The 19,441-nt window shown below is 44.7% G+C and overlaps 1 protein-coding gene across 2 annotated transcripts in view; it reads left to right on the forward strand.

Moving 5' to 3' along the window:
- The window catches only part of PDCD11 (programmed cell death 11), a 44,911-nt gene that overhangs the window by 14,671 nt on the left and 10,799 nt on the right, over positions 1–19,441 (forward strand). For both annotated transcript variants that reach the window (XM_042907579.1, XM_042907578.1), the window contains exons 9-25: positions 535–741; positions 1,389–1,513; positions 1,697–1,757; positions 2,408–2,554; positions 3,751–4,002; positions 4,571–4,705; positions 5,457–5,651; positions 6,513–6,683; positions 7,610–7,829; positions 8,607–8,756; positions 9,186–9,301; positions 10,552–11,093; positions 11,954–12,016; positions 15,979–16,087; positions 17,924–18,013; positions 18,242–18,344; positions 18,741–18,918. In XM_042907579.1, coding sequence (XP_042763513.1) covers positions 535–741; positions 1,389–1,513; positions 1,697–1,757; positions 2,408–2,554; positions 3,751–4,002; positions 4,571–4,705; positions 5,457–5,651; positions 6,513–6,683; positions 7,610–7,829; positions 8,607–8,756; positions 9,186–9,301; positions 10,552–11,093; positions 11,954–12,016; positions 15,979–16,087; positions 17,924–18,013; positions 18,242–18,344; positions 18,741–18,918 — 2,864 coding nt within the window. The remainder of the gene's footprint in view (positions 1–534; positions 742–1,388; positions 1,514–1,696; positions 1,758–2,407; positions 2,555–3,750; positions 4,003–4,570; positions 4,706–5,456; positions 5,652–6,512; positions 6,684–7,609; positions 7,830–8,606; positions 8,757–9,185; positions 9,302–10,551; positions 11,094–11,953; positions 12,017–15,978; positions 16,088–17,923; positions 18,014–18,241; positions 18,345–18,740; positions 18,919–19,441) is intronic.

Genomic DNA, 19,441 nt, shown 5'->3' on the forward strand with positions numbered 1-19,441 from the left:
ACTCACAAACTGTGAGATCATGACTTGAGCCAAAGTTGGATGCTTAACCGACTGAGCCACCCAGGTGCCCCTATATAGACGTATTTTTTAACTAAACTGGTTTTCCCACCACATATTGGTAAACGTTTTTCTAATAATTTTTTCTCTTTATAATCGTATTTGTAAACAAAGTGCAGGCGTTTTGTGTGCTATAGCCTTGTGCTCAGAGCAGGCTGTTTCTGGTATATTTCAGATGAGCCTCTGATACAGTGATGCCAGTACATGGCTTCTGCTTCATATGTATTATTAGCCTCATGGTATTGAGGGGACCCTAATATGTTTTGCTGACCTTGAGTAAGCATTGATTTAGTTGGATATAGTCCTTCTGGGACATTTTGTTGGATGTTTCCACATGCTGCTTGATCGCACAAGCTGATAGGAGTACTTATATCCATAACCTGGTCAGCACATGTTGAGTCTTGGCCTTTGAAGGTCTGCTTTGGGTGTGTTATATTCTGTGTGCCTCCTGCTCATTATGCTCTTTCCCTTGTGTAGGTAAGGGCCTGTGTTCTCTGTGTCCATCCTCGGACCAGGGCTGTGAGGCTGAGCCTGCGCCCCATCTTCCTGCAGCCTGGGCGCTCACTCACCCGGCTCTCCTGCCAGCACCTGGGAGCAGTGCTGGAGGACGTTCCTGTCCAGAGCTTTTCCAGCAAGGCTGGGGCCACCTTCAGGCTGAAGGATGGGGCTCTGGCCTATGCCCGGGTGAGGAGGCTCTTTGTTTCACCAGGATTTATCCCTAGAAGGACTTTGGGGATATGTGGGTCCTTGTTTGTTTCCTTCATCCTTTGTATTAGTTTCCTGTTTTTGAATATTCCCAAGTGTGGTGGACTCTATATAGGGATTAGAACAATGTTTGTTCTGTTAGAATTCTTCAGGATTAATTTGACTTCTTTTGATACCGGGTTGATGGTAGGTACAAGAGTGTGTTAAGATCTATACCAGAGCTTGGCAAAGTTTTTTTAAAGGGCTAGATAGTAAATATTTCAGGTTTGTGGGCCATATGATCTCTGTCCTCACTACTCAACTCTGTTGTTAAAGCCAAAAGCAGCCATAGACAGTATGTAAATGAAAGGGCATGGCTGTGGTCAATAAAATTTTTATTTACAAAAATAGGCACTGACTTGTGAACTACAGTATACTGATCCATGATCTAGACTGTTCTCTGACCTTATAGAGAGTCTATGATAGTAAAGAACAGTGTTTTAGTTAGAAGAATTATTTTAACAGGCAATCAGACTACTGTTTTTATGGTATGTGATAAATGTGTTGAGTTATGTCACGTGCTTCCATACCTGATTGCCTCAGATCTACAGTCTCTGGCTTGTCCTTAATCACTTGGTACTTTGTAGCTCAGCCATCTCTCCGATTCTAAGAACATCTTCAATGCCGAGGCCTTCAAGCCAGGGAACACCCACAAGTGCAGAATCATCGATTACAGCCAAATGGATGAACTGGCTTTGCTCTCTCTGAGGACGTAAGTCTGTCATCAGTGCATGTGGGGCTGTGGAGATGGGCCCCTCTGTGCGTGCACGTTCACACTTTCTCCTGGCCTGGCTTGGTGAGGGTTCTCTTTCTTGCCAGCATGATTCTGGTAGCCCTGAATTTTAGGTAGCCTCTGCCCTGGTTTATGTGATCTTGTATTTTCTTTTTGTTCTAGATCTGTTATTGAAGCTCAGTACCTTAGGTACCATGACATCAAACCTGGGGCATTGGTAAAGGTAAGACTCAAGCACATAATTAGATACTCTTCTACCTTCAGACATTCTTTAGTTCACAGGTTAACTGTTAGCTTATTAGTTGTCATGTGAACACATTTAAAGTCACCTTCCTTCTCTCTACCTGTTAACTGGCATTTCTTTTTCTTCCCTGGAGTAACTTGTAATTAATTTCAAGGTAAGGTCTTAATAGCATCACCCAGCTACACAGAGGCAGTAGATCATAAATCCTGGGGTTTGATGGTGTTTATTAGACCAGGTCAAAAGTTAATTTTGTGATAGTTGAGCTCCTGTGATGTTAGTACGTCACTTGCAGTTGCCTCTCCTGTCTAACCATTTAGCCCCAGTTGAGCAGATCTCCTTTATATGTAGAGTTCATTCCTTAGGAGACATAGATCTCTCCTTCAGACAATGTGCTTGTGAGGTAGGCCGAAAGAACACGCTCCCACAAAAAGATGTGAAGATTCCCATGAATCAACCATACTGCCTTCAGATCAGTGTGGGGTACATGCTTTACCCCATGACATCTGGAAAAACGGGCACAGTTAGTCTGAAAAGGTGGGCTTTGAAAGAGATGTGACATGCTTTGTTGTAAGAGGTGGAAGAAAAACCATTCTTGAGGCATGATGACTTCTTTTCTTTGGACTCCCTAGGGCACGGTGCTGACCATAAAGCCATACGGGATGCTGGTGAAAGTGGGCGAACAAATCAGGGGCCTGGTACCTCCCATACACCTGGCCGACATCCTGATAAAGAATCCAGAGAAGAAATACCACATTGGGGATGAGGTCAAGTGCCGGGTGAGCTTCTTAAAGGGTCTCCTTGGGGTTTTGGCCAGATGGGAAGAGAGCATTGCTTTTCAGCTGAAGTTTCTGCCTTTTTCCACAAAGTGACCATCTAACATCTGTGGTGCTGTGCCTGGCATTGGGAAGAGAAAAGTGTGTCTCTGCCCTTGAGAATTGTGTAATATAATTGAGAGTTAAAATATTCATACATGAAAAGAGCAGGCTGTTGTGCGACCTTTTGTCACATGGTTTGGTACAGGCTGTGTCCTATGATCGTATCTCAAAGGGGAGGTGACAGTGGGCTGGGCCAGCAAGAATCATTGATGATGTCAATAGCAACTACAGTGTAACATGTATTTTGTATCAGTTGCTATGCTAGGCTCATGACATGCTTTATGTCATTGAATCCTGAAAACAACCGTATAAAGTAAGTACTGTTATCCTCATTTTGCGGGTGTGGAAGTGAAAGCTTAGGAAAGTGAAATTTCTTGCCCGAAGTCACAGAGTTAATAAATGGCAGAACCAGTTTTCAAATTCAGGTCTCTATGACAATAATGTCTTCTAGATTTCTGGCAGAGGTGGTACTTGAACTGGAAAGGATTTGAGGAGGAGCAAGCGATGTGTGTCAGGCCCAGAAATAGACAAGCTAAGTTGCCGAAATATGAGTGGTTTATAACAAAGTCTTGAATCCCAAGAGAAGCTTTGCAGAGTTGTGAAGGTTACATGTGGTTAGCAGTGGCTAGCATAGGGCCTGGTTTGTGCAGCCAGTCACAATGTTAGATGTTCTTCCTCTCATTTTGTTTCATTATTGAGTCAAAATAGGTATTGATCACCCATTGGTGCAAGATTGTACAATAGTGGAGTCAGGAGGTTAGAAGTAGAGGAATTTCTCTGCCCTTTAGGAGATAACCTGAGGGATGAGAGATGGTTGGATCTCTCGGCCTTAATTTATAACACAGTACTGAGCTGGTAAATTGGTTTGATGGTTCATTCTGTTATGTGGGAGGAAGTACATTTGAAATAGGTGAATCCTCCCTAGATTGTTGTCCCAGCAGGGAGCAGGGAGGATTTGCCTCTGACAATACTCAGAGGCAAAGAGATAGCAGGTTCTCAGGCACTGACCATGGCCTTTGGGTTCAGAGGTTGCAGAGACTAGTCCAGTGACTCTCTTGATAATGGGTAACTTGATGACGACTAGTATCCTTCCCTAGGTTTTGCTTTGTGATCCTGAAGCCAAGAAGTTGATGATGACCCTGAAGAAAACCCTGATTGAGTCCAAACTGCCTGCCATTACCTGCTATGCCGATGCCAAGCCTGGTCTGCAGACACACGGCTTCATCCTCAGAGTCAAGGACTATGGCTGCATTGTGAAGTTCTACAATGATGTGCAGGGTCTAGTGCCCAAGCATGAGCTCAGTGCCGAGTATGTCCCTGACCCAGAGAGGGTCTTTTACACCGGCCAGGTAACCTTTCCTTCAATAGGCCCTTATCCTTGGTGACCCCATGAACACAGATTTGAAGGAGTGTAGGAGGACTACTTTTTAAGGGATAAGGAATGAGCATGTGGGGCAGTGGGCTTGAGCCAGCTGAGTGGAGGAGCTGTAGAACAGAGCTGACAGAACCCTTCAAGGGGGTTCTGCAGAAGCTAGCAAACTAATGGACCTCAAGCCCACAACCTGATAGAAAATAGTCTTTACCTACAACATACCAGTGTCCCTCACATCAGAAGTTGCTCTGAGGCCACTGTCACCACAAGGTGGCAGTGCCAAGAAACTTGTGAGTCAGGGTTTATCTAGGAAAAATAATTGTTTAAAGCTCAGGGTTGTACCAGAAATTTATTCATGTCTTCCTTTCACCCAAAAGGCTGATTTGAGATTCTGTGTAGCTTTCAGTACATTTCTTTCCACTGCCTCTGATCTAATCCAAAGTCTTGGTGTATCTCACTCTGCAGTGCTCACTGAGGGCAGCTCTCTCTAGGGCTTCATAGGCTTGCTGGGAAGAGTTCACCAGGCAAGTGTGGTTTCTCACCAGGTGGTGAAGGTTGCGGTGCTGAACTGTGAGCCATCTAAAGAGAGGATGCTCTTGTCCTTCAAGCTGCTGGGTGATCCAAAGAGAGAGCATACGGGACACAGTCAGAAGAAAAGAAGAGCTGTTAGTGTTGGACAGGTACCTGGACTTCTCCAGACAAGCTATTTTAGTTTACACTGGCAGAAAGCAGCGTGCCACTGACACGTGGGGCACTGGGATCCATGGAGGGAAAGATAAAGGCAGCTAGATAAGATTCTGGGGCTAGAGGGGAGCCTGGGTAGCTCAGTCAAGCATCTGACTCTTTATTTTGGCTCAGATCGTGATCTTACAGTTCATGGGATCGAGCCCCACGTTGGGCTCTGCTCTGACAGCATGGAGCCTGCTTGGGATTCTTTCTCTCCCTCTCTCTATTCTCCTCCCTCTCTTACTCTCTCTCTCCCTGAAAATAAAAATAAACAAACATTAAAAAAAAAAAAAGATTCTGGGGGAAGAGAGAACTGAAGATCTCGAGACAGGGTTCTTTCTGTGTGTCAGAGCAAATGGAAGCTGTCCAGGAAAGTGCCATTGTGGTCTGGCTTTTCAGCAGTGTACTGCTGTCCTCTTTCCTTTTTCCTCTCTGGTCTCTAGGACCAGCCTGTGAGACTGTCTTTCCCCTTGGGAGAAAAGTGACATGAGTGTGCAAGTGGGTCCTGGGGTGTATGGGTGTATGTGCGTGTGCGTACCTGCAGGGTCTTTGGGGGCAGCGGTGTGGAAGAAAGCTGCTTCTCTGATCTTGACCTCTCCATATCCCTGGTGCTGGAACTTGATACCTCTGATGTCTGCCTGAGCCAGGTGTGGTTGCTGTCTGCTCAAGATAAGTACTATTTTTTGTCTTTCTTTTCCTGAGTAGTTGGTGGATGTAAAGGTTTTAGAGAAGACCAAGGATGGGCTGGAGGTGGCTGTTCTGCCCCACAACGTCCCTGCTTTCCTCCCCATACCTCATCTGTCGGACCATGTCGCCAACGGCCCTCTGTTGTATCACTGGCTCCAGGCTGGCGACATCCTTCACAGAGTCTTGTGTCTGAGCCAGAGTGAGGGACATGTTGTATCCTTTACTGGTATCTGGTGAGCCATGGGCCCTTGGGGGAAGATTCTGGGTCAGGCTCTGCTCTTCATTGGAAACCCCATGGGGAAATGTCAGCCATTTGACTTAAGAAGTACCTCCACAAAACCAGACCAGTGACCAGACCTGGTGGAAAGTAAGAGGATTGAAGTCCTATCAGCAGCTGCTGGTCAGTCCAGTCCAGAGGGGGCGGTGTGGCCTGCCAGTCCCAGTGGGATATTTCCAGTAGCACACCTTGCCTTCTCAGACACTCAGCGCCTGCCCCTTGAGCTGAAACAATTCATAAGGTAGGTGCTATCTTCCTCCTCCTGTCCCCCCCCCATATAGGATTCAGCATATTCCCCTTGGTCTTGGTGTGTGCACCTCGAAGGAGGACACTGCCAGAAAAGAGGCAGTAGGATGTTATTTACACAGAATGTAAAATAAAATCTCCTTAGAGTGCAGATAGGCAGAGGAGGTGAGGTAGGGTTGTGTGAAGACTGTGGAGGATCCTGTCATGGTCCGGCTGCCAAACCACAGGGCTGAGCCGGTCCCTTTTTTTGTCCCTTCCGGTAATCTGGAGATGAATTCATAGGGAGAGGGAGAAAACTGGTTCTGAAACGTGAGTGTGTATCAGAGTCACCTGGAGGGCTTGTTCAGCCAGCTTGCTGGGCTCGCCCCAGAGTTTGTAGGTCTGGGGCAGTGCTTGGGAGTTTGCATTTCTGACAAGTTCTAGGTGATGCTAATGCTGCTGGTCTGCATGCTTAGACCATTGTAGCAACAGAGGATGTAGGGTAGAAAAAGGAAATGGATGGATAAGTTCATCTGCCTCTTCTGGAATGTTCCTTGATGAAGTGCTACCAGCTCCTTTGCAGGAAGCCAGCTTTGGTTTCCACCGTGGAGGGCGGCCAGGATCCTAAGAGCTTCTCAGAAATCCATCCTGGGATGCTGCTCATTGGTTTTGTGAAGAGCATCAAGGACTACGGTGTGTTCGTCCAGTTCCCATCAGGCCTTAGTGGACTGGCCCCCAAAGCTGTGAGTTCAGTTCCATGCCCAAGAGTGTTGGAGGAGAGACATTAGGGTCATGGAACCTGAGGGTGGAAAGGAGCAGGATACCCGAATGCCTTGGAAGATTTTCAGGAGCAAGGCAAAAGGCACCTGCGGGGAATGGGGCTGAGATCTTGCCCAGCCATGTGTGTCCTGGTGCAGGGCTGTGTCCTAGAGGAAAAGGCACCTTCGTTTCTATACTCTGGGTATGTATAGACATGGAAGTTGATTTTCCTGAGCAGCTGAGTACAGGTTTTACAACCTTCTGAGGTTTTTGAGGTGTTATGTTACCAGAACACCCTTGAAATGATCCCCTCCACCATAGTGTCATCAAATTCATAGACTTTTCAGACTGGGAAAAATCTTAGTGACCCATAGTTGAACCCCCTCATGCCTGCTGAATGAACTGAGACCCAGAGTTGGGAGGAATCTTGCCAACGTCACTGCAAGCAAATGGTGTGTTGTTACTCCTGCCACAGATAATTCATAAATACTTCTTCCTTCCCAGAAGTTTGTCTCCCTGATTTTTTTTCCCTGGGCAAATCTTATTTGCAATCCTTGCCAGAGCAATTTTAACAATGGGAGCAGAGGGGAAGCCCCCAGACGCATGTATAGCATGGGGCAGAGGGTTACCATGGGTGTTAGAGACGTGGGCAGCTCGTGTTCCTCTGGCTTGCCAGTGATGTGCCTCCTTGGCTGGGTGCCCTCTAGGAGGTTGGGTTGGACAGCCAGGGCCTCATATGGTTTTCTGGAAGAGGGGTAGAGTTGTGCTTAGAGAGGGCTTGGAGGGGGCAGGCGTCCTGGGTCTCATCTCTCCCTCCCACCCCACCCCACATTCTTTTCGGGGGGTGGGCATTAAATGGGTTGTCTTGATAGATACTTGTTTCTTAATTTCTGCCCACTCTTCCCTTTAGATTATGAGTGACAAGTTTGTGACCTCCACAAGTGACCACTTTGTCGAGGGGCAGACGGTGGTTGCAAAGGTGACCAATGTGGACGAGGAGAAGCAGCGCATGCTGTTGTCTCTGCGGCTGTCGGACTGCGGTCTAGGGGACCTGGCTACCACCAGCCTCCTCCTGCTGAGCCAGTGCCTGGAAGAGTGGCAGGGTGTGCGCAGCCTCATGAGCAGCCGAGGTGGGGGCGCGGGGCCTGGGGATGAGGGGCGGGTGAGGGTGTGTGTCACACGTCATGCCCATCTGTTCCAATGAGTTGTTGGGCTTCCCAGATACTACATACAATTTGGATAAACTTTTTTTTTTCTTTTAGTGGGAGTATAACCTGTATAAAGGGCATAAATCATTTAGAGTACAGTGAATGTTTATAAAATGAACATTCCTATTTACCACGCAGATTCAGATAAAGATTCCAGGTCCCCCTTGTGCTCCCTGCCAGACCAAAACCAAAATTTCCCTTAGTTCTATGGCCTCAGGTTTGCGTTTGTTGTGAATCCATTCACCTTTTCCCTTGTTCTTTTATTCAACAAATATCTGGTGAATGATAGAATAGAACAGGGACCTTCTAGAAGACTTTATGAGGAATTATTATGCTGATCTTCCTGTTTTGAACCATGGGTAGGATTGTTGGCACCCTGATGGGATTTGGGAATAAGAAGCTTGAGAGGGTAGATTCCAAACAGAAGCAATGAAAATCCAGAAGTCAAAGGAAAGGGTGTGTGTGTGGTATTTGTTGGCTACTTTCATGAACTGTGGCCAGGTAGGATTGGTAAGAGGCATAGTTCTCTCTGCCTGCGATAGGAGTGTTCATGGGTGTCACATATTTCTACCCAAAGTGACTTTACCTTCACAGTGCTTGCAGTGCTCTGCCGTCCCCAGCATGGCGGCACATTTCCAAAGGAAAAGAATGGTGAGCATTTCTGCTTGTTAATCCCTGTTTCCTTTGGGTCTCTGGCAGACTCTGTGTTGATCCAGACACTGGCTGAGATGATTCCAGGGATGGTCCTTGACCTAGAGGTGCAGGAGGTGTTGGAGGATGGCTCTGTGGTGTTTAGTGAGGGCCCAGTGCCTGGCCTGGTCCTGAGAGCGAGCAGATATCATCGGGCAGGTGAGCACTTCTGTCTCGGCCCTCGTGGTTCTTGGGGGAAATCCTTTGCTCATTGTTCCCTCTCCTGGATACAGAATTTCCAAATACATAGTGTAGATGAGCTGATTCAGTAGAAAATTTTGTCATTCCTGTCGTTTATGAATGAAAATCAGTGCAGTTGACAGCATGTTAAAGGATGTTTAGGTGTGAATCCTTTTATTGTTATAATTGGGTAAGTCTAGATTTTTGTCTGTCAGGGTGCATAAATTAAGGCACACCTGATCCTGAATTATGGGAGCCAGACTTTTGGTTTTCCTAGGCCCTATAGACCCAGAACAGATGCTGTCTTTTCTTTTTTGTGCCTAAGGGCTTGCAAGACTCTTGGGCAGATGCTTCCTTCCCTGCTCCAAGAGGGTGATCACGTTGTGTTTGATTCTTTCTGCACTGCAGGGCAAGAGGTGGAACCTGGGCAGAAAAAGAAGGCTGTAATCTTAAATGTTGATATGTTGAAGTTGGAGGTACATGTTTCCCTTTGCCACGATTTGGTGAATCGAAAAGCTAAAAAGGTAAGCTTGCGGATGACTTCCGTTCCCCTGGTTTCGAAGGCATTGCGGATCTCTTTAGCCCCACACACTTTGCTCAAGGGTTCTAATGCAAATGGCTGTAGATAAGAAGATCATTATGTCTGGCTTTGTCCGGGTCATGGTTATACCTCTTGGTGTGGTTATTAATAGCACTGACTTGCCCTCTGGTTCCAGTGATAAATTATGTGGTCACCCAGTCTTCAGGGCCAGGTAGATCACGTAAACGAGTTGAAGTGGGCACGAGAAGCCCATAGAGGGGCAGAGATGACTTAGACTCGTGGCTAAGCAGGAACATCTGCATCTAGGGTTGCTGCATCTGATTTTTAAGAGAAGGCAGAATTTGATTTTTATTTGAAATAAATGTGGGAAACATTGGAAACTGTGTTTTTTAAAACATATGAACCAAACAGAACATGTCTGTGGGTGCTTCTGACCTCCAGGCTGTTCATCTACACCCTCTCCTGTACACTTTTGTGTGAGAGAAGAATGGGTTTGAGGGAAATCTCAACATTTGTAGTATTTCCCTCTGGATGATATATATATCTGGTCATCATTTAAAGTACTTCTTAAGCATCTAATTGTATAGGGTATGGTAGAGAGAATTACATGCATAATGATTGTTAATGTCTGGTTGCCTATAATTAAGACTTGGGAAAACAGAAATAGAAACAAAGTTAATCCCTCACTAAGTTTTCTAGCCGGTCCCTAATTTATCTAAGTGAAGCTGGTGCATATAAGGGCGTGAGCACAGGTTGGATTTTGGGGAAAGGTAGGCTAAATGCCTTGCACACAATAAGCTCTCAGGAATGCCTCTGGTGAATGGTTGAAAAGGTGAACAAATTGGATGGGATGCTGTGGAATAATGAAAGTCAGGAACACAGCATCTTCAAGCTGGAGAACCATTAGGGGGCACCCGGCTATGCTTAGAATCACCTCAGTAACTTCTAAAATTCTGATTTCACTAGTTCTAGGATAGGACCTAGGAATCTGAATTCAAAACAAAAGCTAAGTCCCCAGGATTCTGATTTAGTGCCTTGAGTTTAGTCAGGCCACCTCAGTAACAGGAGGGGAGGCTAGGTCAAGGAAGCGAAAGCTAGTTTGTTACAACTTGCACTAGGCCTGGCTCCCCTGGGATCAAGAGGGCTTCCCCAGCCCTGCGCTGCCCAGTGAGTGATGACTGAGCACTTGTGCCCCGTAAGAAGCAGGGATGGTGGTTTTTTTCTGTTTTCCAGCTGAAGAAAGGCAGTGAGCACCAGGCGATCGTGCAGCACTTGGAGGAGTCCTTTGCTGTCGCCTCCTTGGTAGAGACTGGCCACCTGGCAGCCTTCTCCCTGACCTCTCACCTCAATGACACCTTCCGCTTTGACTCAGAGAAGTTGCAGGTGGGACAGGGTGTCTCCCTAACCCTCAAGACCACAGAACCAGGAGTGACTGGTTTTCTTTTGGCTGTTGAAGGGCCAGCTACTAAGAGGACTGTGAGACAGACCCGGAAGGACTCTGAGACAGTCGATGAAGACGAGGAAGCAGATCCAGCTCTGGTGGTGGGTGCTGTGAAGAAGCACACCTTGTCCATTGGGGACATGGTCACAGGGACTGTCAAGTCCATTAAACCCACTCATGTGGTTGTGACCCTGGAAGACGGCATCATTGGCTGTATTCATGCCTCCCACATTCTAGATGATGTTCCAGTGGGCACATCTCCTACTGCCAAGCTGAAAGTTGGGAAGACGGTCACTGCCCGAGTGATTGGTGGGCGAGACATGAAAACATTCAAGTATGGAGGCTTTGGGGGATGGGCTGTCTTTGAGGGGAGACTGTTGTAATTGTGGGCACTGAGCAGGTTCCAAAAAGTTGTGCATGGATCAGACTTTCTTCTAATTAACAGAAATGTTCACCAAAAGAATCTTTTTGTCTCCCCCCACCTCCTTTTTTTTTTTTAAAAAAAGGCATATGGTGTAATGGTTAGAGCATTGGTTTAAAGTGAGACCTGGGTTTGCATTTCACATCTGCCACTTAAAATTGTGTGACGATGACTTAAGTTGTTACTTAACTTTTACTTTCCTAATTTGTAAAATGAGAGTATAAGCGGTTAGTACCTTTTTTGCAGAGCTAAAAGAACATCTAGGATGCAGTATGCCAAGCAGGTTGCCTGACACAGCTATTGCTCAGTATACATCAGAGGTTATTATCATTCATTCTCCACTGCGTGCCTTAATTACACTCATTTTCTTTAAATCTACATGTGATGTTGTTACTGCAGTAGAAATCCTTGTTATAATAAGAAAAGAAGAATAATTCAAAGTCTGGTCTATAATTTGCCTATTAATTTCAGTAACTATTCTTTCTAGACCTCAATTTCCTTACCTTCAGAGTGAAAGAGTTGGAGTATGTAGTCTGTAAGGAAATAAGGGTTTAATAAGACAATAATAAAAGATTAGATGAGCCAGCTCCTTAACATTTACTGCAGAGGATAAGAATGGAAACCCTCAGGCCTGACACGTCCCCAGGAGGTGATATGGCAGTGGAACCAGGTGGTTTTTAAGCTCAGTTTCGTGGGAGTAGAGACATTGTGATGTGCAGATTATGGTGGTACAGAGCATAAGAGAAATGATTTGACCTTATTTCTTCCTCCAGGTTTCTCCCAATAAGTCATCCCAGATTTATTCGAACCATTCCGGAGCTGAGTGTCCGGCCAAGGTGAGGGAACCCCAGCAGCATGGGCTCGTGGAAAGAGTGTGGGGCTTTGGAGTTAGGAACCTGAGTTCTAGTCTAGATTCTGCCAGTGTTGTGGCTTTTTTTGCCTCTCTCTGTCCATGTTGTCTTACTTCTCTAGTAGGGATATTTGGCTCTCATAGGGCTAGAAGAATTATATGAAACTTAATGTAAAAGCTATACTTAGGGTTTAAAAGACTGGTTGCAGTTCTGTTTGTCAGCATGTAACAAAAAGAAGCATTTTTACTCTAAACCCAACTTTCTAAAACTCAGTAATTCCCAGAATAAAAAACATGTAACCAAGAATACCTGTTCTTTGAGTGTAGAGACTACTGCTTGGTGACTGGCATTTTAAGTCATGTTCTAGTGGATTTTGTAGAGGGGTGTTCAATGAGGGATTCTGTGTAGAGGAATACTAGTTCCATTTAGTGTTGGATCCAGTTTGGGATCATTTTTTCCTGAGGATCTTAAGCATTTGGACCCATGGATCTATCTGCTTCTGCTTCCTCCATTAAAAACTCAGCCTCCTAAAATTAATGGGTCATCAATGAATGAAGCTAGATACACATGACTGAGACAATGGCTCTTCAAAGTCAGCCCTGGGATCCACACAGGTTGTAAATCTTAAGTGCCTGGGGATATTATAGAAGAGCCTCTTTAGTAACTTTTAGGGGGTAAGGTTTTGTTTTTTTGTTTTTAATTATAGCTGACACACAATGTTACATTAGTTCCAGGTGTACAACATAGTGATTGGATAAATCTATATTTAATGCTATGCTCACCAGTGTAGCTACCATAAAATGCTGTTACAATACCATTGATTACATTTCCTATGCTGTACCTTTCATCACTGTGACTTACTAATTCTATAGTTGGAAGCTTATATCTCCCACTCCCCTTCACCCATTTTGCCCATCTTGCCACCCACTTCCCCTCTGGCATCCATCAGTTCCCTGCATTTATGGGTCTATTTCTGTTTTTTTGTTTATTCATTTGTTTTTTAGATTCCACGTAGAAGTTAAACCATGAGTTATTTGTCTATTATTTAGTGTAATACTCTCTAGGTCTTTCCATGTTGTCACAAATGGCAAGATGTCATTCTTTTTTATGGCTGAGTAGTATTCTGTTGTCAGGGAGTAATGTTTGGTCAGTGTCCTGAAGGTATCAGAATAGAAGTGGAATATTTCTGGGAAGGCTTGCCTGAGATAGGCAGATATTCCTGGAACATTGAGTTCGAGGTGCTAACAACATTCTTGGAACTTCAAAGTAAAGCCCCTTAGTTCCAGAATAATGAGAGTTGTTGGATGCACACATTCCTATTTGTTTACTCTGTGGTTACTTTAGTTTTGTAGATTTTGATCGTGTCCTTTTCTAGTCTTTGTTGTGAGAACAGAGACTTCACCATATTGGTCGTTTCAGTCTGCCAGATCTTCACCTGTGGTGTATACCTTGTTTAATGAAAAGTTGAGGTCAAGTAATGTATTCAAGCTAAGGGTAGATATGTTTAATTAACAAGGGTTGGTTCTTCTGAGTCTTCCCTCCTTGGCTTGCAGATGGCTGTCTTCTTCCAGTGTCTTTATGTGGTATTCTTTTTGTAGATATCTGTGTTCTAATCTCTTCCCTTTTTCTTTTTTCTTTCTTTTTTTTTTATTGTGCTAAAAACACAAAACATAAATTTACCCTCCTAACAGTTCTTAAGTGTGCATCACAGTTTTGTTAACTATGTGCACATTATTGTGGAACAGATCTCCAGAACTTTTTCATCTTGCATGGCCGAAACTCTATACCCATTGAACCACTCTCCATTTATCCCTACCCTCCCCCACCCCCCCACCTCTGGCAGCCAACATTCTACTTTCTGTTTCTTTGAGTTTGATTACTTAGATAACTCATGTAAGTGGAGTCATGGCCAGTCCTTCTGACTGGCATAACGTTCTAAAAGTTCATCCGTGTTGTTGCATATAGCAGATTGTCCTTTTCTAAGGCTGATTAATAATGCACGTATGTGTAGGCCACATTTTCTTCATACATCTGTAAACAGATATTTAGGCTCCTTCCACATCTTGGCTAACACTGCAGTCAGCATGGGTGTACAAGTATCTGTTTTGAGATCCTGTTTTGGATATATACCCAGAAGTGGGAATGCTGGATCATATGGTGGTTTTTAATTTTTTGAGGAACTTCCATGCCGTTTTCCATAGCAGCTGTATCATTCTGTAGTTCTGGCAGCTGTGTGCAGGGAAGGATTCCCTTTTTTCCACATCCCCTGCCAACACTTGTGTTCCGTGTATTTGATAATGGCCATCCTTACAGGTGCGAGGTGATAATCTCACTGTGGTGATTATTTCCCAGATGGTTAGTGATGTGAAGTGCCTTGGCCTATGCTTGTTGGTCATTTTTTTTTTTTTAATATGTTTTTTGGAGAAATGTCTATTCAAGTCCAGTTTTTAATGAGGTTTTATTGTTGTTGCATTGTAGGCTAATCCTCCTATAAGGACTCCAGTCAGACTGGATTATGGCCCATCCTGACATTCATATTTACCTTAATCACCCCTTTAAGTTCCTGATCTCCAAATGCATTCATGTTCTGAGATACTGAGGGTTAGCATGTCAACATATGAACTTGGAGGTGGGAGTGACACAATTTAGCCAATAACAGAGACATTCCAGTGGCATCTGTTCAGGGAATAAGCTTTTTCATTCTACCATATAAGCATTATGATAACGTATATAAATTGTCTATTACAGTGCCAGGCACACAGATTTTCTGTATGTGTGCATGTGTGTGTGTGTGTGTTTTAAGAAGTAACATTCTACAGATGTTCCCTTCCTGAGGCTTCTCTCTGCACCCTCAGAAGATGGATTCCCCATTATTAATTTGATACATATCCAACTTCTTTGTATTTCAATTATATGTACACATATACATACATATATTTATAAAATTGTTTTGTGTGGTTTTCACATTTTACATAAATGTCATGCTGTACTTAATATTTTACAACTTGTTTTTTCCTCTCCAAATTTTGTCTTTGAGATCTGCTCTTGTGCGTGTAGTGAAAATAGCGGCCCATCGTATGAATGGGCTCAACTCTGTATGTTCGCCATCTGATGGGGGACATTTAAGGTTGTTCCCAGTTTTTCTCTTTTATAAATAATGCCACAGTGGACATCTTTGAACTCATTCTACTGGGCATCTGTACCAGGATTTCTGTAGGGTAGAATCAATGGATCATAAAGTATATGCATTTGTAATTTTTATTGGTATATGAAGGTTTCCATTTTTCTATAGTCACCAGTGCCTGTTATATGTTACAGTTTTACCAGTATTATTTGTACCGTCTTATTGATAAGTTTGGTTTTGTTTTAGAAATTACTTGAGTTGGGAGTTCTGTGATATCTTTGAAGTGATTTGTGGGCTGATAGCCACTTCCCCTTATTGCTTTCCTGAGAAGAAAAAGAATCAAGACAATGATAATGGCAAAGTAGCATAGGGGACGGAGCCCTGGACTTTTGAGTCAGAGCCCTGACTTCAACTCCTGGTTCAAGAGCATAAAATGAGTTCAAGAATATCTACCCTGCCTAATTCACACATAAGATTGTTGTCACAATTCAGTGAGAGATTATTTGACAGAGCAGTTCTGCAAACTATAAAGCAACAGCTAAAGTATTGTGAAAGAAGTAAAACAATTTTGTTTCCTAAATTTGTAAAGGTTATTGTAGGCTACTACTTTATAGCTTGTTCGTACCTAGGTGAGCAAAATGGAAAAGATTATCTCTCGTGCAGGTATTATGAACATTCTCCTTGGAGGAGGGAAGTGGGAGTGTGGGAGGTGGGCATGAATGAGGGGGTACAGTCAATCCATGGCCATTTGGGGGAGCTGGTTTCAAGCTAGAAGCCTTATCCAGAGGTTGGCCCACTGTTTCCATTGCTTTTCTACAAACAGTGAGCTGGAGAAGGATGGCTGCACTGCTCTCAACACTCACACTGTCAGCCCCTTGGAGAAGATTAAACAGTACCAGGCTGGACAGACCGTGATTTGCTTCTTGAAGAAGGTGAGTAGTGCACACCTTGCAGTGTGATGCTTCCTTCTTTCAGAAGAAAGTGGGGGAGGAGCTGGAGACAAAGGCCATTAGCACTAGACATTTGAGTCTGTTTGCTACCATGCCGGTTTGTGGAAGACCAGAAGCCCTAATGGAGGAGCTAAACATGAAACAATTAGCAAGCAACTCACAATTCAGCATGTTTATAGATTAATTGTACAAAAGGGAAAGAGCAATATAGAGCAAGATTTAAAGTGAATGTGCCGTTGGATTCTAGATGCTTGCCTTTGATAAAGTTCAAGTGCAATGCAAAATAATGCATTATGTGCCAGATTATAATCTGGGTGCCAGATTATGTGTTCTAATCCCAAGTGGAACAGGAGTTTAAGAAAGGAAGAGATAGTGAAAACTGTACCGGTTGGGATGTATCAGAAAAAAAGTTGGATGGGGCTTGACCTTGAGGGATAGCTCCTCTTCATTGCTGCCAGATTCTTCTTTCATAAGCATTCTAGCTGGGCATGTCACTGATGCTTGATCCCTATAGTTACCTATTGTCTGTAGGTGGGGTTCATCAACCCCCAAGCCTTAGAGCTGTACTTAAGGCTCTTCATAATCTGACCTCATATACCTTGTGTTCCAGTCACCCTGGAAACCTTCTCTTTTTCCCTTCTTGTCTTTACCCAGAGTACCCTCTCTTCCTACAACCCTTTATGGCCCAGCACAGATAATCTCCCCATATTACTCGTTCTTCTATTTATTCCTATAGCATATTTCTGTTGCTCTGGTTCTTTGCATATTTATTTGACTTACTCTTTGTAGACTCTAATCTTGAAGGTGGGGTTTGGTTTTTATTTATCACTGTGATGCCATGTATATAGTGGTTGCTTGATAAATGTCTTGTTGAATTGACTTAGAAAATTGGGGGTCTGTGTTTAGGGCAGGACCCTATAAACAGCGAAGGATCAAAATTTAAATTGATTTAGGGGCACTTGGTGGCTTAGTTGGTTGACTGTCTGGCTCTTGATTTTGGCTCAGGTTATGATCTTGTGGTCTGTGGGGTCAGGGCCCATGTTGGGCTCTGTGCTGGCAACATGGAGGCTACTTGGGATTCTGTGTCTCCTTCGCTCTGTCCCTCCTCCCGCTGGTGCTCGCTCTCTCTCTCTCTCTCAAAAATAAATAAATGTTGGGGCGCCTGGGTGGCGCAGTCGGTTAAGCGTCCGACTTCAGCCAGGTCACGATCTCGCGGTCCGTGAGTTCGAGCCCCGCGTCAGGCTCTGGGCTGATGGCTCGGAGCCTGGAGCCTGTTTCCGATTCTGTGTCTCCCTCTCTCTCTGCCCCTCCCCCGTTCATGCTCTGTCTCTCTCTGTCCCAAAAATAAATAAAAAAAAAAAAACGTTGAAAAGAAAAAGAAAAAAAAAAAATAAATAAATAAATAAATAAATGTTAAAAATTAAAAAATAAAAAGAAATCAGATGTTGAGCCCTGGAGAGGATTAACCGTTATTGGGCACAGCTGAGCTTGGAGAAGGCTGCAGCGGTCACTGGAATTGTTCCTGCTGCTTAAAGCCATCTCTGAGGTCATTTTAGCCTTCTTATCAACTGAGGCACCAGGAGGGATGCATGGTCGGCTAGCCTAGCAAAGGCTCAGAGCTAGACTCTGAGTGAAGCCTGAGAAGTGAGAGAATGGCAGAGGCAGTGGGGTGTAGAGGGTGGATTCCTGTCCCTTGGGAACAGGGCCCCTTCAACCCTGTGATTTTAGGAGAGTCTGTGTTTTAATGAAGGGAAAAGAGATGTTTATATCCATCCCATCCCATCCCATTCCATTTCCCTTCCTGTTTTTTTTCTCTAGTACAACGTGGTTAAGAAGTGGCTTGAGGTGGAGATTGCTCCAGACATCCGGGGGAGGATTCCCTTGTTGCTCACTTCTCTCAGCTTCAAGGTCAGTGTGCTTGAGATCCCTGGAGAGGAAACCCAGGCTCCCTAAGCTCGACTCAGAGTCTGGTATATGTTTGCAGTGGGTATAGGAAACCATGTACTTATTCAGGGAATGGTTTGGGAGATACTTGATATAGAGACTTAAGTGCTGTAGTTTTGGATAACTGACAGTAGTTTTGGATAAATGACAGACCTCTCTTTAAACATGAAAGGACTTTTCTTGTCCTTCCAGGTTCTGAAACATCCAGATAAGAAGTTCCGGATTGGCCAGGCCCTGAAGGCTACAGTGGTTGGCCCAGATTCTTCCAAGGCCTTCTTGTGTCTCTCCCTTATAGGTGTGGTGATGAATGCCTGGTCAGGGAAGGGAGGGGGTAGAAAGGAGTGGGAAAGAGTCGTCAGGTAGTGTCCGGGTTTAAGGATGTCTCAGGTATTGGGCTCCTCAGAAAGCCCAGTGTAGTATGTGCCTTCTGGGAACACTTTTTCTCTTGAGGCTTTGTTCTTTGGCCTGTGTCACTCTGCTACTGTCTGAGTCACCTTTACCAACAGAGTTGGTTTTCTCAAGTGTCTCAGGAAGGGTTTTCTACCACATGGCCCTGGGATTCCTGACTACATGGCATGGTAATGTGGGTCTTCGTGATCATTCTGGTCCACCCAGCCTGTGGTTGGCCAGCATTCCACCTTCTTTCTTGGCTCACTTTCTCTTCCCTGAATCTGGTTCGTTCTCCTACCAGGTCCTCACAAGCTTGAGAAAGGGGAAGTGGCCATGGGCCGAGTGGTGAAGGTGACTCCCAAGGAGGGGCTGACTGTCTCCTTCCCCTTTGGGAAGATGGGAACTGTTAGTATATTTCACGTGAGTGACTCCTACTCAGAGATGCCCCTGGAAGACTTCATCCCCCAGAAGGTTGTCAGGTAGGCCAAATTTTTTGTGTTTTTTCCCTTTACAGCTCTATGCGGGATTATAGATTTCTTTTTTTAATTTTTACGTTTATATTTACTTATTTTTAATGTTTATTTATTTTTGAGAGAGGAAGAGAGAGTGTGACTGGAGGAGGGGGACAGGGAGAGGGAGACACAGAATCTGAAGTAGGCTCCAGGCTCTGAGCTATAGCACAGAGCCCAATGTAGGGCTTGAACTCACGAACCACAAGATCATGACCTGAGCCAAAGTTGGACGCTTACCCAACTGAGCCATCTGGGCACCCCTAAATTTCTCTTTTTTAAAAATATAGATGTGAGGGGTATCTAGGTGGCTTAGTTGGTTAACTGTCTGAACTCTTGATTTTGGCTCAGGGGCTGTGTCGGGCTCCGAGCCCAGTGCAGAGGCTACTTAAGATTCTTCCTCTCTCTCTCTCTCTCTCTCTCTCTCTCTCTCTCTCTCTCTCTCTCACTCTGCCACCACCCCCCCCCCCGCCCCCACCACACTGCCCCTCTC

The sequence above is a fragment of the Panthera leo genome, chromosome D2 (genome assembly GCF_018350215.1).
Source record: "Panthera leo isolate Ple1 chromosome D2, P.leo_Ple1_pat1.1, whole genome shotgun sequence".
NCBI classification, from domain to species: domain Eukaryota; kingdom Metazoa; phylum Chordata; class Mammalia; order Carnivora; family Felidae; genus Panthera; species Panthera leo.